This window comes from Melopsittacus undulatus, chromosome 8 (assembly GCF_012275295.1).
Source record: "Melopsittacus undulatus isolate bMelUnd1 chromosome 8, bMelUnd1.mat.Z, whole genome shotgun sequence".
NCBI classification, from domain to species: domain Eukaryota; kingdom Metazoa; phylum Chordata; class Aves; order Psittaciformes; family Psittaculidae; genus Melopsittacus; species Melopsittacus undulatus.
The window spans coordinates 4,617,114-4,634,732 of record NC_047534.1 but is presented as its reverse complement, the minus strand read 5'-3'; the positions used below and the strand labels follow the sequence as shown (position 1 = coordinate 4,634,732).

At 40.6% G+C, this 17,619-nt stretch overlaps 1 protein-coding gene across 1 annotated transcript in view; it reads right to left on the bottom strand.

Moving 5' to 3' along the window:
- Nucleotides 1-17,619, bottom strand: part of CARD11 (caspase recruitment domain family member 11) — a 45,328-nt gene that overhangs the window by 15,939 nt on the left and 11,770 nt on the right. Inside the window, 10 exon segments of the mRNA XM_005145260.4 lie at nucleotides 655-764; nucleotides 1,977-2,031; nucleotides 3,051-3,230; nucleotides 3,708-3,905; nucleotides 4,398-4,523; nucleotides 4,617-4,769; nucleotides 6,752-6,931; nucleotides 8,159-8,484; nucleotides 9,109-9,246; nucleotides 9,829-10,041. Of these exon segments, the coding sequence (XP_005145317.3) occupies nucleotides 655-764; nucleotides 1,977-2,031; nucleotides 3,051-3,230; nucleotides 3,708-3,905; nucleotides 4,398-4,523; nucleotides 4,617-4,769; nucleotides 6,752-6,931; nucleotides 8,159-8,484; nucleotides 9,109-9,246; nucleotides 9,829-10,041 (1,679 nt within the window).

Below are 17,619 nucleotides of genomic sequence, written 5' to 3'. Positions count from 1 at the left end.
GGGAGTTTTTTCCTGGCTATTCTTGGGTATAATTTCAATTTCCTGGGGCAGCATTTTTCACGGTCCTCTAGAAAGATGTTTTGTTCTTTGTTATTAACACTCTGCAAGAGCACTCTGTCTGTCTGCTTGTCCTGCTGTGCCAGTGCTCACATACGTACAATGGAATAACTACCTTGAGAGATTATGGGGATACAGCAAGCAGGAAAGAAATGATTTGGCTATAGTATGCAGAAATTTCCAGCTGTGATGTGCACCCCTTTTCTCACTCACTGTTACTTATAGACAGGAAAAGCATTAGAGAACTGAAAAAAAAACCACCCTGAAATGTTTCTTAAACAAATTTCAAAGCAGCTTTTAAAGAAAATCTCTTCCTTCTAACAGTAAATGTGAAATGCCATGAGGAGACAGCGAGAGGTCATAAATACCTTTGAAATATCTTTAAATAAATATAAACCAATTGTGGGATTTGGGAAAAGGCTAATAACATGGTTTGAACAAAATGCTGGTAAAAGGATTAAGGGAGCTTCTGACAAGGGCCTTGAATGTGATCACAGCTGGGATGTTAGTGAAGTGCTAATACTGGGCTGTGAAAGCACCGAACCACATGAAGAGAGGCAGTCATAGACAGGCAAGGGGCATCTGAAGGCTCCTTACAATCTTGCTGACTTCACAGCTGCTGATGGAGTTACTGATGGAAACAGAGGAACTTGTGTCCGTGCGGCCATTGCTGGCATCAGCCCCATCTTCATCCTGAGCTCTGACTGCTGTGCTCACCCATAGAGAGAAATACAGATAAAATGATCTCAGATCAATTTCAATACAGACTCTTTCACAGGTTTGCAGCAACGCTTGGGTTATCTTTCTATATCACCTTATCTTGTTTCCCCCTCCTTTTACTACTGGACAGAGGCTCCAGCAAGCACGCTGTGTTCTGGCAGCTGTGGCTGCCTTTACTTCCCCATCAGCTTCGAACAAAGAACAGAAATACTCCCCACTCTGCACAGCTTCTCACTAACCTTTTCTTTCAACTCCATCCTGTATGTTTTTATTAGATCTATGTATACTTTTTGACAAATTAAAGAAGGGCTTTTTAATGTATAACTTCATCATCTGAATCTGGCAGTCTGCAATAAGGTTGACTCACTGAATTATGCTTTTTTTTACAGCAAAAGAATTACAACAGGGACTGAGAAGCTTGAGATCCCTCAGCAGCCTCAGGTAACACAGTGTGAACGTCTTTGTGGCCTCCTGCCTTTCCTCTGCACCTCTAATTTATACTAATGTTGCACACTACCCAATACTAAACGTACTGTTTAACATGCAATATCTTGCAGCAGTTTCCCATCATATTCTGTACACCAGCGAGCATGCTGCTGCACATAACAAATAAAGGAAGTGCTGCCTCAGATGGTGTTTGGTTTGAGAACAGTATCACATAAATAAGAGGAATTGGGAGTAGCACAAACACGAGTATACAGCAACAGATCTGGTAACTTGGCAGCTGGCTGATGGGTGGGTCACCCGCTTCCTCTAACCTCTACAATGCTTTACATTTCAAAGTCATTCCCTTTTGCAAAAGGACAAAGGAATTAATAGATGATCACTAGATGAGGGTCTTTTGAGCTTTAATGGTTTTCCCGACAGCAACAAGACAACAATATAATGACTTTCAGTACAGGGGACTAAAGTTTTTGTAAACTAAAAGGAAAATTGAGTAAACAGAAAATTTAGGTAGTCTATGGAATGTAACATTGCACGTCTGTGGAGGTATCTTTGGATGCAGAGGACATCCAGGTAGAACACTTGACTACTTTAAATAACGTCATTGTTAACTATGACAGAAACTGTCCATTTTGCTGACTTGGACTTAGTTAAGAAGTTCCCTGGTTGGCACGTTTGTTAAAACAACTTAATGAGATTAAGTGAATGAGACAAAGCAACAGAAAAGGAATAAGGACATGGGTGCTCTTTCTGACCTTGAAACTCTGATGTTTTGTTCATGCTGACAGGGGATTTAGCTCTTGGATTTATCTAAAAGAAAGAGGACAAAAATAAGCATAAATGCAGAATATTTGCCACAGGTATTTTCACTCCCAATTTTAACTGTTCTGCTCCAAAATATTTCCCATCATTTACACAGGACCCAAAATTTAGAAGACAATTTGGTATCTAGATGCCACTGCAGTGAACAAGAGTTAGTTACCGAACTACCTTTAAAAGCCCAGCTCAAATACACTGCAATATCCAGATTCTGCTGAGGGAACAAAGAGACAAAAGGTGAAGTGGGTGCCTTGGGACTGGTTTCAGGCAGCTGTTAACACAACAGGCATCCTTTTGGAGTGTGTAATGTGAAAAATGCAGCTCTACTGCCATAAGTAATAATGACAGTCAGAGCTCAGGAAAGTTACAAAGGGCAGGGAGAATTCAAACGCAGAGGAAAGGAAAGGGAACCTCAAACCCCCAAATATTAGACTGTATTTTTTTTTACAGTGCATGAATATAGCATCAGATAATATCTGTATGAATGTAGCTGGTTGAGGAAATGGTGGACCTAACTCATGCTACCCCTCAATCTTAAGTGAGAGGAAATGGCTATAATTCAATTCTAAATTAAGGCAGATAATTTTGCTCTAGATTGTGTCCATCTCTATTAGTCCTTCCAGCTGATGTGAACTTTCCCACCAATGCTTCTTTATCTACCTTCAGATACTTGTGTGCTGGACTTCAGGCATTATGTCATTTTTTCTTCCTCTGCTGTTAAGGAGGCAAAGAATCAATATATTGACAACGCTCCAGGAATGTGAATGAGCAGCAGGAGCAAGGAGAATGCACAAAATGGGGAGAAGGGACAGAAAATGGTCTATGAAGCCTGATTGTATTGCTCCTCAAGATGCAAATCACCACAAGGCAAAACCTGACAGCTCACTGTCATATACAGATCTATTCTTGTCTTTATAACACACTTTGAGAGGCATGACAGCAACATGTATTATGTCTCTTACTTCTAACAGTCCCTGCACTATGTCTTTACACCTTATATTAAGACACACCTGGATTCCCTTTAGATTCAGTCTTCTCTTGAGTCGAGCTTGATCAGGCAAGAAGAATTTGTTGTCTTCTGGAGACTCTTCAGAAGTGGAGGAGTCATCTGCTTCCTGACCATTGGCTTTTGGGCTAGGAGCCCCAAAGGTCTGGGAGATAATGGTGATGGGTAGATTCCGTGGTAAACTCTGAAGATCAGAAGGAAACACTTTACTTTTGAGACCACGTTTTGGTACAACTCCTCATGACCTCCCTTTTAGAGTAATCTGACTGAACTTCCTCTGACTCCAGTGCATCAGGAGCTGATGTTCCAGACCCAAAGCAGTAACCTAGATTGCCATTTGTGCGGATTTCTGTTCACTGGAGCACATTCCTCAAAAGTATTTGTAATTTCTATGCCAGTGTCAAAATCGTCTTTATGCATTTCTTTCCATCCCACTTATAATGAAGTCATGGAATTCCAGACTTTGATAAGCTATATGCATGACACAGACTTGAACCCCATTGTATTGAATAACTCACACCACTGACATTTAGTTGAAGGGGGTTATTTTGTTCAAGTAACTCATGGAGGGGATTAAAGAAGTCCTCTCTCTCTTCCCCACAAGAATGCTTTAAAAGCGGGTCTTGAATAAAGAACTCATGTCTGTCTGCCTCACCCCTACCTGGTCGAGAAAGTTATTATCCTTGGAGAGCCGTCGGAGCTTGCACTCCAGGTTAACAATACAAGCTTCTTTCCGAACCACCTCAATTCGGAGTTCATCATTTCTCTCCTCCAGCTCTCGAATCTGCTTCCTGTATTTATCTTTTTCAATCAGACAATGTGAATACTGTGTCTGAGCCTCATCACGTGAGCGAAATGCCTGCAGGGGAGAGAAGAAACCTCTTACGCACCTGAGCACCAGATACCTTCTCCTGTTGATTTTGTTAGCAAAGGTGTTTGGAACAGGGACTTGAGAACTGGAAACCATTCAGAACTTAACACAGCAGTCAGGACCAGGATGTGCCGCAGTAGTACCATTAGAAATCACAATGATGAGGGCGCTTCATTTCCAGCTCCCTCTTGGGTGGTGGCAAAATGCTCCGGAGTGCAAACCAGATGACTTGACACTATAATATAAAGCCTGCAGTAGCTGTTGTTAAGATCTTGGCCCTGCTTGCCAAATGCTACACAATGGAAACAACTCGGTATTATACTATGGTTAATTACTGTAATGCAAATTCTAACAAGTAGCAATTTCTTGTAACTGCTGATTTTTAATGGTATTTTGGGTCCAATAACCCACAATTCCCCGAAGTGCCACACGAGGTACAGGCTTTTGCTACAAATTTTCCCCACTTTAACTGTTAGATACCTGGTCTCGCTCCTTTTCCACCTCTTCTAGCTGTATCATCACAGTGTTCATTCGGTGCTTGTACATCTCACAGTCTTTTCCTAGTGTTGAACACTTTAACTCCAAATCTTCTTTCTCTTCAAGATACTGGAAATGACACACTATTAACTTCCATTGCTCTCAGAGGTCTTTTGAGCACTAGCCTGAGACACTCCATCACTCTATCCTTCCATTTCTCACCTTGTCTCTCAAGTCTTCCACATGACGAATCTCTTCTTGGAGATTAAAGATCTTGTTGACCAACTCATGACGATCTTCTAGTGCCTCCTTACGGTCATGTTCCAGAATATCCAGAATGGCCTTGTCTGAATCTGGCAGACTCCGCTTGTCAGCCTGAAGAAAGATGTTTTTAAGAGGCAGACCAGGGAAAGAGAAAACAGGATCACTGGGAGAAGAGTAACAAAGACAGTAACAAGCAAGAAGAACAGAAAATGCACCTGGTATGGCAATGGAAAAGCAGGAGAAGAAGTGGACATTTGTTCATATTTTACAATGGTGTCACAAAAGATGAATAAAGGTTGCCTTGCTGTCAGAATAGTCTGATGAAGGAACTGCTTTATTGTACTGGCTATAATTTGATCCATTTTGGATGCAGTGACAATTCTTCACTCCAAGCCCTGCATTCAAAACTCTTCTCTATTAATCAGCTCTCACTGAGCACAAAAATCACCCTTTGCCAAAGAGCGGGGCCTAAGAAAACATTCAGGGGGATTTGGAGAGCATGCATAGGCTTTGCAGGGCTGTGCTCAGAGAATATTAAGCTGCCTGGAGTAGCTTGTACCACTGCTTCATTTTCTATAGTGTCCTGCAATATGTTTTCCTTCAGATTTAGTATTAACAAGATTACCAGAGCAGGTTGCAACAAAGAAATTGCCTTCCAAAATTATCCATCGATGGAAGATGGAAAAGGCATAAAATGCAAGTAATATGCATATTTGTTTCTAAAATACCGACAGTAAGTTGGGAATTTCAGTGACGTTTTGGTTACACAATATACCTAAAGTACACCCAAGTATTTCTAAACCAAACTGCCTTTGCTGATTTGTTTTCACTTAGGATAATTACACAGAAACATAGAACAGTTTGAGTTGGAAGGGACCTTTGAAGGTCACCTAGTCCAAACCCCCTTCAATGAGCAGGGACATCTTCAACTATAACTTCAACTTCAGTCCTGGTTTTAGCTATTTCATGATTATTTATCTGTTTCTTTAGGTGCTATAAGACCACTTCAATTAATATAAGAGATTCTATGTGGACAAGAACTTCCAGGACCTTCTATACTGCACTCTTCTTCAATCTTTGAATTGGATTTGTGTTAGAAATGGGAATTGTTAGGCACTGCTGGAGTCTACAGCCATTTCTGAAATACATTGTATTGATAATTTCTAAGTGTTATTTTAAAATGCCATAAACCTTTTCCAGCAAAGTGCTGAGCACTCTTCCATATCTCCCAATATTTGGCTAAGCTCTTCATCAAGTAACACAGTGCTAAATTTGCTGCATATCATCCTTTTTCCCTATCTGCCCAAAGAAGGTTAGTTAAGATCCCTGTGCAGGTTACAGCAGTGTTGTACAATGCATTCTGGTAACTAGTGACCACCCAAGTACAGAAACCTTTATTACCCTGTGCTTCATCAAGATGTTTTAGCACAGATATGACAATATCCTAAAGCAGGGTGCACAGAGCCACTCTCAGGCTATTTAACATAGTGACAGAGCAGTACAAAGAACCACAACAGGGGTAAAACAGGGAGTTGAATGCTCGGCAATTAAAGAGCTGCACTCTGCACCTTGAAATAGCCAATCTCTCATGTACAGCTTGATTTATGAGATGACAACTTTGTTTTTTCAGTAGAACTCCTCATGTATGTACAAGGAGTACTATGGACAGCTGGGAGCTATAGAAGAACCTGCTGTTTATCCAAACTTTGCACTTCTGTTTATTGCAGCTTTGCAGGCAGTGGTTTCACCCAATGCTCCCTAGTGCTGTAACAAGAGTATGTGTTGTGTTTGAGGTGAGAGACCATGCCACTTGCCCTTGAAATTGTCACCAGTTTCCCTGTTGTATACTCAAATCCCCATCCCTTAGATGGGAGCTGCTACCACCTGCTTCTTCTCTGTCTCCTCCAGACACTGACTCCTAAAGGGTAGCCAGGAAGGCAGGAGAGCAGATGCAGGGTACATGAGACAGGACAGAAGGAAAGTGTGGAGGTGCCTGCAGGCAAGGAGTGGTTGAAGCCTGCTGAATCACTGGGTAAGCAGGGAGAGTATGCTGATGTGGCTGGAATTTTAATCATAGCAATCTGCTTTTATACCTGAATGATGGACTGTAGCTCCTGGATTTTAGTCTTCATCATCTCATTTTCCCTCTCCAGCTCCAAAACCTGTTCCTTTTTGGGTCGGTTTTCAATATCATTTTTCAGCTTCAAAGACTGGTTCCTCTCCAGCTTGCATTCCTCTTCCACTTTGTTCAAGCGATGCTTCAGCTGGTCAATCTAGAGCAGCCAGGGATCAGTGAAAAGAGGAAAGAAATCATTCCTAACTCTGGTATTTACTGCTCTGAAAACACCTAGATTCCAGGTGAAAACAGACTTACAGGTGGAAGAAATAGCTGAATATGTGAATGCTGATAGGGAGCAGCAGATAATTGGTGTATGTGCAGGGTGTTGAATGCCCACAGCTGAACTGCTGAACTCAAGCAGAAGCCTTCTATTAGCTAGCTATAACTGGTATGGGCTGGTTGTAAATTTTTATAACATCTGGACTAAAAAAGAGTGGCACATCCTAAATACTCCAATAAATAGAGATATGAAATAGATTAACACTTGGGAAGGCTGACCACATGCTGTGCTTTTGCATATAAACTATTTGGATTGGGAAAAACAGAGGCTTTGACTTCTGGATAGGAAAGGGGGTTCCCAAAAAAAAAGTAACATCAGACAGAAGGGGACCTGGGAAGAAGCTGTTGATGATCGTGAGGAAAGATTTGAAAGTGGGGGAGTATCCTGGAGATGCACAGGATAAAGGACAGGGATGCCCAGGGACCTTGGCTTGTAATGTCTGCAGGTGGTGACTGTGAGCTTGCTGCACAGCATGAACTGACATGACTTTCAACCCAACCATCCCACTCCAGCAGCCATGTCCCCATGGGAAGAGATGTTGAGCCCAAGAGAAGGCAGCACCAAACTGGGAGAGTGAGCAAAGGACTGTGATGAAGTGGGGCAAAATGACTGATATTATTAGTACAAAAATAAACCCCAGTGTCCAGATCCACTGCGGGCAGTTGTTTACTCCATCTCATCTGCAGCACACAAATAAGCATGAATTTTATGTCACTTGAAGCATTCCTCTGTATTTCCTAACTGGCCTCAAGCTGTTCTAATGCTCTATGTGAGCCTTTCTGAATGAACCACCAGCAGCTGTAGTGCAAATCTGGGTAACTTCCCCAAGACATTATTGAGCCTGAAAAGCTAAATTATGTTTTTAACACTTTGGTTATACTTATGCTTTGTTAATCTATTCCAAGTATGTACATTATCTCCCATTAATACACATCATTGCAGCTGGCATTTCTGTACAGCAATACCTCTAATTATCTGGTTAAGCAAAGCACATGAGAGCTCTACACCTTGCTGCTGTCAGAGAAGGTCTCACTTTGCTGGATGCCACCAGCATCCTCCACTGCTGCTCCTGATTAAAGCAGCTCAGAGCACTTCTCTCACCTCTAACTGGAGGTCTCGGCTCCTTATCACAGCCATGCTCTTCTCGTCACTCAGCTGGGCATATCTCATTGCCAGATTGTAGTTCTCATCTTTCACCTTGACCAGCTCATCATTGTAGTTGTTTCTCTCCTCCTTCATCTTGTTGTATCTCTCCTGGAAGGTCAGCAGCTCTATCTTGTTCAGTTTGAGCTGCTTTCGCTCATCCTCCAACTGGCGAGACTTGGCCAACAGTTCACAGCGCTGCACATCTTTTGTCTTCACTTGCTGCTGAAGCTTAATGATCTCATTCATTAGGAAGTGGGTAAGGCCTTCATGTCCCTCCTCCACTGAAAATGTTTGAACAGCTTTTCAGTGTCTAATAAAGTAACTTTAAGTAGGATTAACAGAACTGAGTAAGAAATAAATGTCCCAGAATATGTACAGAGGCTCCAAATATACACAAATACACATTTGTGTATCTAACTGGCACCAGCACAAGTATTACACAGTACACTATTACCAGAATTACAATACACACACATACAGCTTGTCTGGATAGAATATGAACTCTTTGCATTTGTCTTGTTTCAGCTGAGCTAACAGACCTTTGGAAATGGCATAAACTTTGACAAACAAATCTGTACCAGTACCATTAACCTGGATGCTTCAAATTTGCTGCACACCTGTAGGTCACCAGTGTAATTCAGTTCACTGTTCCAACAGTCTTCTCTTGAGATTTCTTGTAATGCCTAGCATTCAATTTGGAGCTCTTCAACTTCATTCAGACAACTGAGAAGTTCATTTCTTTACACATTACCTGTGGCTAGCACATTTTGTATTGAAGGGGACTGAAAAACTGCAAAATGCTACTGTAAAATTAGCTCTTATTTCCATTTCTTGCCTGAAAAATTAAACCCAGTCTCCAAGACATTCCTTATTCAATAGGTTCCTTTGGGATTGATTCTACTCACCAACAATAGTGGAAAATCTCCGTGTAGGTTCTTTCCCTGTCACCAGTTTGTAGAGTTCAGGATAATAAAACTCCAGGCTCTCCAGGAAAACTACATAGCCCCTTTGGCCCTTGGTGTGGAGAATGTCCAGCAGTCGGCCTAAATAGAGAGAGCAGAAAGGTGACCTAGCAGCAAGAGGAACAGCATAAGCAAGTACAGTACCCCTGATGTCAGATCTGCTTAAGGTTCATCTCTGCCACTGCAACGTGCTGTGAAAACTCTGCCTGATTGAGTTCATCTGAACTCATAAAGCAATGCCATGTATTCTTTATGCTTGTGCTGATTGTTATGCTGAAGGAGTGTGGGCAACTTGGTCTCCCAGTGCAGCTTTTCCCAGGCAGTGCTGGAACGCCGGGACAGCAGACCCTTCAATGACAAATCACGAGGCATGGCAAGACAGCTGAAAACCCACTCTTGGAATGGCTGCTGCCTGTGCTGCCACATTTGCCAAGGCTTTGATGGGAATATGAACCCCATGAGCTCCAGTCTGCACAGCACTGCAAGGAGTCGTTGTTACCAAAATAGCAGCAGCAGATCCCCTCTCTTTACATTAAATCTCCTGTAAATGAGACACAGGTTTTCCATTTGATAATCTGCAATTGGATACAGGCTCCCTCTGGACTTAGCAAAAGAATATGGTTCAGATCAGGATGCAGATGTAGCCATTCACAAAACAATTACCTGCTCGGTTAATTTTGGAGGGCAGCATAAGCGAGTTAAGCACCTCATCCTCATCTTGCTCATCGATGACTTTGCACTGCCGTAAGTAGGGGGTCAGCTTGGCTGGATTGATGTAACGGCTCAGCATGTGCCGGTTGCATTCTACGTTCTCCCACAAAGCTTCCTCCTCATCTTTCAGTGTCTCCAGGCAGTCATCCATCTCTGGCTCCCCTCCTTAACAAGGGAAACAACTGGCAAATAAACATCAAGCAGGACAGCTTCTATCCTGTATCCTTTTCTTTTTGTGCTTCCATGTCACATAGGATGAACTCAAGTGCAGCCTGTCCACAGCTCATCTGGAAAGTGACAGTTCAGAGAAGTGCTATCTTGAGTCTGTGAGCTATTGCATATTGCTCTCTAGTGATGAATCTGTAGCTCAGCTAACTCCATGAAGTTCTCTACAAGCCAGAGAATCCCTCTTCATAATAGAAGCACTGGCAAAGGACACAGTGCAGTGCCAGACAGGGTATGAACATGCAGAGCTCAGAGCAAAGACAAATACTTGCCTGTAGGCAGCTAAGGCTTTCATCCTCACCTCTGTTGTGCCTCTCAGCTGTACTGACCTGAACCTGGATTTTTACCTGCATATTTGTGATGAACCAACATGCGTAAATGACTGCACCACATGAATAGTTAACTCATAAGTAAGCACTTACGTATCTCTGCCTTCTGCAACGTGTATGCATTGTCTGACGTGTGCGTATAAATGCAAGTAACCTGTGAGTTCGGACTTTGCCTTTCTCTGCATGAGTGAGTAAGTTTTGTACCACTGAAGTCTGAAAACGTTCTTGACGCATGCAAATATTATCACATGATTTCTGAGTGCTTGCTAAGCAATTTCCTGCTGCCTTCTAATTTGTAACCACCTCATTAGAGAAGGTTACAAGGCAGGCAACAATGAGGTGAGAAAACTCGCCCTAAAGTTAAGAGTAAAGACACCTTGTGAAAATCTTTCCTTCTTAATTTTATAGTAAATGTTAACTTTTGAAACAGGTCTTATTTCTGCATTCCAGCTTTCCCAAGCTTTTGTGATCCAGGTGGCACAAGTAAGACAAGCTCCTATTTCAAGAGGTATTTTATCCCATCAGAGACCATGGCATAGAAAAAATGTGCTTTATGAGGCTTTGCTGGTAATCAGTAACTAAAGACCTTAAAAGGAACGTGCCTTTGGCCAGAAGAGTTCTCTCCATTGTGGCATAAATTCCTCAGCTTCCAACTTTAGGAACTGCAAAGCAGCCTGACTTACACTGATCATCCCCAAGCAAAACCAGCTATTAATCTGTATATCCATGGGCGATTAATTCCTCATTTTGAAAACTAAACCCCAAAGTGATAATCTCCTAAATAATGTGTTTGTCAGTGCTCTGTCATAATGACACACAGAATAGTCTTACAGAAATCCATCAGTAACAGCCTCAAAAGGGCAAGGAAGACCAGGGCTGCTCAGTGGGATCCAGAATGATAGGGACATGACTACAGTTATAGGAAAATCTCTGTTCTTGCAAACTCCTCACAAGCTGGATGAAATTCTTACTGAATACCAGTATTCATATGTGGTAAAAATGACACTGCTGTAATGAACAGTATAAAGCTAAACAAATAGAAATGGCTCTATAAAATAGGTAGCAGTGGGAGGAATGGTAAAGGTGAAATAGCTTCATCTGGAGTACACATACATTCTCATGAACCTTACTCTCCACCCCTTACTCTGGAGATAATTGTATTTCACTTCAAAGATGAATTTAACAAACACAAGGTAATTGGAGAAGCTGAACTTTGGGAGCAGAAGGCAGTAAAGCAGAGGGTCACCCAGTCCTGTAGTCACCTTACAGCCACAGCTATCTCTTGCATCTAAAGAAAGGTGTGTTGCAGGCCCTTTAATTTTGAGGAGCCCACCAGGAAGCTCACAGATGTGCAAAAGAAGCACTTGCCTGAATTCCATAGAATGCAAGATATCTTGTAATCTGCTGCACTGAACCAGCAATTATTACACACTGTCAGCAATTCCCTTAGGACATTAGTAAGGCATTTCTCCATTAAATGATTCAACAAAGAGTTCGCTCATCAGCATAATTCTTGACATGGATACAGGGCTTTTTTTTTACCTGACATTAAAAACACCTTTATCAGATAGTCCCTCACGTATGGGCATAATAAAACCATACTGTTATTTTGGAGACATAACGTTTAATGGGAAAGTAACAAGTACAGTGCATGAGTGGCTAAGAATTTTCTGGTAGCAAAGTCCTGTTAAACACAGTCTATAATCAGGAGCAAGCCCTTAGGAATAGACTAAGAGTATAACCTCCAAGTAACTCCACTGTCTTGTGGAACTGTTCCAGAAACAACAGCTGATATTAGTACAGCATCATCCTTAGTAAGCAAGGATTTCTTTGATTTAGTATTTAATATAATGTTGAATAGGAAACAAAATGCTTGTGATTGGTCAAAATTTTCATGTGCAGCTCAAAAAACAGACGTGCCAACTGCAACTCAGTGGGAAACCAATAAAGGTATTGTATTAGTGGCTCTAATTTTAAGAGACTTTCAGCAGCAATATTTGGAAGACCTTATTCCCTGTTTCTGTCTTTCCTTCCTGTGACACCATTGCAGAAAAGTTGTTTTCACTTACAAAATGAAACATTACAGATTTAGTATTTTCCAATGTGTAATCACTTAATCTGATCTTTATTACAATTATTAAAATGATCTAGTTTCTGCTTCCAGCATGGCAAGTTGTAACCTAACACATTGAGAAGTTGTGCTATGTCCTAGAAATACTATGGCATCCATTACAAATCACAGGTGTGAAGTCACAGACTTGGACTGACTTCAACAGATATTAACCAAGAAGAAACAAGAATCGCCACAGCAGTTAATAAATTGCTCTCCTACTGCTCCTTTCAGTAGTTCGTATACAAAATAGCTTTTAACTGCAGGAGAGCCTAATCCAGTAATAATCTCAGTGAGTTCCATCTATTTCAAAGATCTCTGTAGATTCAGACAAATAAAAGAGAGAATCCCCTTTCACATTAAAAGAAACACTCTAGTCCCCTCATCTCCTTTTCTCTCTCAGGGACTATATCCCCCTCTTGGTAGTAGCACACAAATGAATCTTTCTGTGTGTTTGCTAGAGTTTTTGGTATATTTTTCAACTGCACAAATCACCTTCCAGTTAAAGCTGTTCTCTGTTCTCACTCAGACTCCACACTTTCATATGTCAGTGACACTCTCCACTGATCAAGGGAATAAAGCCTGCAGGCTTCAGAACCAGGGGTTCTATCAAGTGCTCATCATCAGGTCACAGCTAAAGCTTCAGGTTTTGTGATTCATTTCATGATGGTGCAGAAATTAACCCTTCAGCTGCTTAGTTATTTGCATCCCCTTGCTCTGAATGCTTGTCAGCCTGTCTATACTGAGAAGTTACCATGTAAGAGATGGTGAAGGCAGGCTTCAGCTAGGGTTTCTGATTTCTTGGTATCTCCTTTGTGAAACAGGAAAAAAAGAGTTGTCTTCATACCGAGAAGCAGGAGGGAGTGTATTTTGGAAGAGGTGATCTATTTTTAATGCTTTGGACTTCTGCATTTGTCACAGATGTTTGCAGACTGGCAGTGTACAAAAAGAAACCGCAACACACAAAATGTTTGTGCAAATTGTAAGCTAATAAGAACAGAGTTTATCTTAAATACTGCATATGTGTTTATAAACCAGGAAAGGATTACATACCAATTATCACACTTGAAAGGGTGATAATAAAGCAGAAATAAAGATGAAGATAGCACCATGTATATAATTATCCTCACCATTTTGAGGGTATTGTCTTACATCCTCTTTCTATGCATATCTCTAGACTTCATGGGGCAATACTCTTTCTCCCTCAAGATCTTATAGTACCTTGCATGATAACATATAACGGTGATTTTCTCAAAAGCTGCTTGTATGGATATGTGCAGATTTGCAATATCGGAGAATTGCCAAAGCACAAAGGGATTTAGAGATATCTTTAATTTTAGAGGAAAGTCACAATTTAACGTGTGATAAGGAAATTCTATTTCTTTGCTTAAGGACAAGAGTTCTATTTGTATTCCTGGCTTTCTGAAATGCTGCATACCAGCTGTTTCCCATTATGTTGGCTGCACTGCTGGTTGCTCTATAGTACTGAAAACTACTTTAAAAAGACTTAAACAATGATTAAAGATGACTAAATTTGCTTCCCTATACTTGCCATTTTTTTGCCATACAGTTGCTAAATCTGAACTCCCAAAGGCAAGGAGACAGTGTCTTCATCTGGCTTTATGAATTTGCACTTTATATGCATTCCTTCTTCCTCAGTGTCCCCACATGAAGACAAGGTTAGTTAGAAGTATTTTTATGACAAGGTAGGACTCATTACTTCACGACTGCAAAGCATCTGGAACCATCAAGATGGAAAGATCCTAGAAAAGCATTTATTATTAGTGCAGTCTATTTGCTTCAGATTTTGCAGGCCTTAGAATATTTTGAGGCCAGCAGCACTATTGAACAGACTGAGCTGTGTTACTGGTTTAGGTCACAGTGGCTGTATATGAAAGAACCATTCTGTGTATACCAGAACTCCCTCTTTATATGAAAGATTCAACCAGCTTACTAAATGCCACAATTTCAATAAAGTATAAAGGAAAAATAGGAATAAGAGATACCAAAGTAATAGAAGAGCAGGAAGCTTTAAATACAAAATGGGATTATTTTTGCACAGATGTATTCTGTTCAATTCCATTGAATCAATCTTCCTGTTACACACAACCTACATAATGCCCCAAAACACAAACAGATTTGCAAGGCTTCAGTGAGGTAAAGGCAGGGCTTCAGTAAAGGCAGATGAGAGCCATAGTCATAAATACTACTACTATTTTCAGAGAAGAAAAGAGAGAGAGGTAACCAAACCAAAATCCCTAACTGGTTCAAATTGCTCTGGAGGCATATTCATCTTGCTTCTTCTGCAAGAGAGGAAGAAAATTCCTACAATTTTCATAACTATTAATTCACCAAGCAAGTGAGAGAAAGAGAAATGAAGAATTCCACCATGTTACCCTTATTCAGTATCCCTGCCCTAGGAAAAAAAGAGAATGCAACAAAATTAATCAGAGATTTGTCTCCAGTCCCTATTCCTCTGCTAACAGAAGCAGACAAAAGAATTAATACTATAGGAACTCTCTCCAGTTATTTCTTCTTTGCCTTTATTTACTCTCCTATCAACAGATCCATCTAAAACTCCATCTCAGAAAAAAGGAATGTGTAAGGCATACATAAAGAATGGATCAATCACTACTACTTTTAGCTGGCACACTCAAAGGTTTGCTTAGTAGCATCTAAACCAGAAAATGCTGTATACAACAGAGACACAAGCTTTTCAGAACTGCGGGATAATATTGCTTAGAGCTGAAAAATCCTTGCACTGAATTCCACACTTATTCCCTTCAGCTTCTGTCTGCTTTTGAAACTGCATATGAAATACTGTAAAATACCAAGCATTTTCTGGAGGCAAAACCTATTTACACATTAAAAACATTGTTTTGCCCAATTAAATATTGCTGCAAAGGATCGTAACCAGTGCAAGTAATACTGATTAGAATCTTGTAACCATCTGTGTTTTATAAATGTCTGAGATCTACACTTTCCCACTTTGCACTCCATCTAGTGAAGCCTAAGTCTTCCTCAAATCTGCCAGCTTTAGAACTTCAGAGCTCTTACTATCACACAGGAAGGAAATGACTAACTTTGCCTCAATAGCAAACTGAAAGCAGACCGTGTTACCTCAAACATGCATCATCCAATCAGGTTTGCTTGTAGAACATATATTACCAATAATAAACAAAGAAAATGGAAAAATCCTACTCTACTGATAGCTTAAATCCTGTTTTGGCAAGACTCATTTTATTGTGTGTCACTATTTTCTACACACAGTGAAAAAGCTTCAAGCTCCTTCAGTAATGCAGTGTTTAAGCACAACTGATAGAAGAAGAAATTGAGAAGCTGGGCTCATTTCACCAGTTTGAATTAGGCATCTGGTTTCACTCAGGAATCTAGATCCTCTCTAGCGAATGGAAAATGGTCTGGTTAAAACTTCATGCCACATTTCATACTTCCACCTTGGAATGCCCTCTAAAGATTGTTCTCTAGCCACTACTAACAGCTTAGGTTCCATCTAGGGTAAATGGAGAGAGGTTTGTCCCTTCAGATGCCAATGCCCATACAGGTGATTAGAGCAATATTATTCTGTTTTCCCATATTGTTTAAGAATCTGATTCCCAGATTTCAGAACTTGTTAGAACTCCCATTATTAAATTATATGCGAAAGTAAATGAGAAATTAGGGAGGTGAACAATGAGAGCTGGACACAAAACACTAAAGAGGAGAAAGATGAGACTTGGTCATGAAAAACAGTGAGGTCAAGGGCAAATGAAATACAAAAAGGGAACAGAAAAAGAAAGAAAGTTAAAGAAAGCAGAACTCAACAGAATTAAACTGAGGAACAGAAGTGAGATAGATAAGAACAGGAACTACTTTAGTGAAAGCAAAGGGAAAGAATGTAGGGTGCAAAGCAAACAAAGGAATAAACAGGGAAGGCCCTTCCACGGATCCTGACACATCAGAAATTAGTGTTAGTTCTGAGCATGCAAATCAAGCTAATGGCACAATAATTTAAATAAATAAATTACCACAGGAGTTTAATGCATCTGTTTTAAAGGATTTGTGAAGTAGAAGTGAAGAGTTGAAAGCCTGACATAAAATAAATGCTTTAATCTACACATCCTCCATCCTGTTGTGCATGATGATGAGGAGGACAACAGAAATCACTGTGCTAACACAGTACAAATATGTTTATATAGCTGGCCTCTTTTTCTTGAGTGCAGCATTAGCTACTGACACGAGCATTTCCTTTCAACTAATGTGTGTTAAAAGCCAAGATCTAAGAAAGAAGCTGTCATCCTCAGGCTACTGAGGGCTCATGCAAATGCTGGCCCAACAAATGCTTCAAAAGCCATTACTGGGTCCCAGGTTAACTTTTCCTTGAGACTGACTCACTCTCTTTTTACAAGTGATGGAGATTCTCACTAGCTGAGGAGGAGAAGGCAGAGCTGGGGGCAAGCGCATAGTTCTGTGTGATTATGAGGAGTCCTGAATTGAAAAATCAAGTTACTTAAACATGCAAATGGATTTGATGACCGCAGGTTAGGTCCCACTAAATGTGTGCTCACATTACAAACCCCACCACATTCTTTGGCACAGAGAACCGGTGTTCACAAGGGATTTGCATAGATTGAGCTATGTAAGAACCTGGTGAGGACAAAGATTCATTAGCTGACACCTACAGATGAAACTCTCATAACCTTTGCATAGAAAGCCTGACTCTCATTGGTGTTTTTAACACTTCTATTAATACAAATCACATAAAACAGGAAAAGAGAAAGAAGTATAGCTCTGCCATACAAAAATGCTACTTCGTCTATTTGAAAACGTGACACTTTCTACAAACTTAAATTACATGAGTTTAAAGAAATAAGAAAACACAGAGAGAAGAACACCTTCTATGTAGGCAGATAATGATTCTATGTAGGTGATCCTCTCATCCCCCAAAACAGTGAAAGCATGGGAGGACTCCACTCTAGTTTAACAATCTCCAAATTCAGCATAACTGACAGTAAACGTGTAGGCCATTCTTAGAACTGAAAAGGTTACACTCCAGGTTTGAGTACTGTCAGATAATCTCAC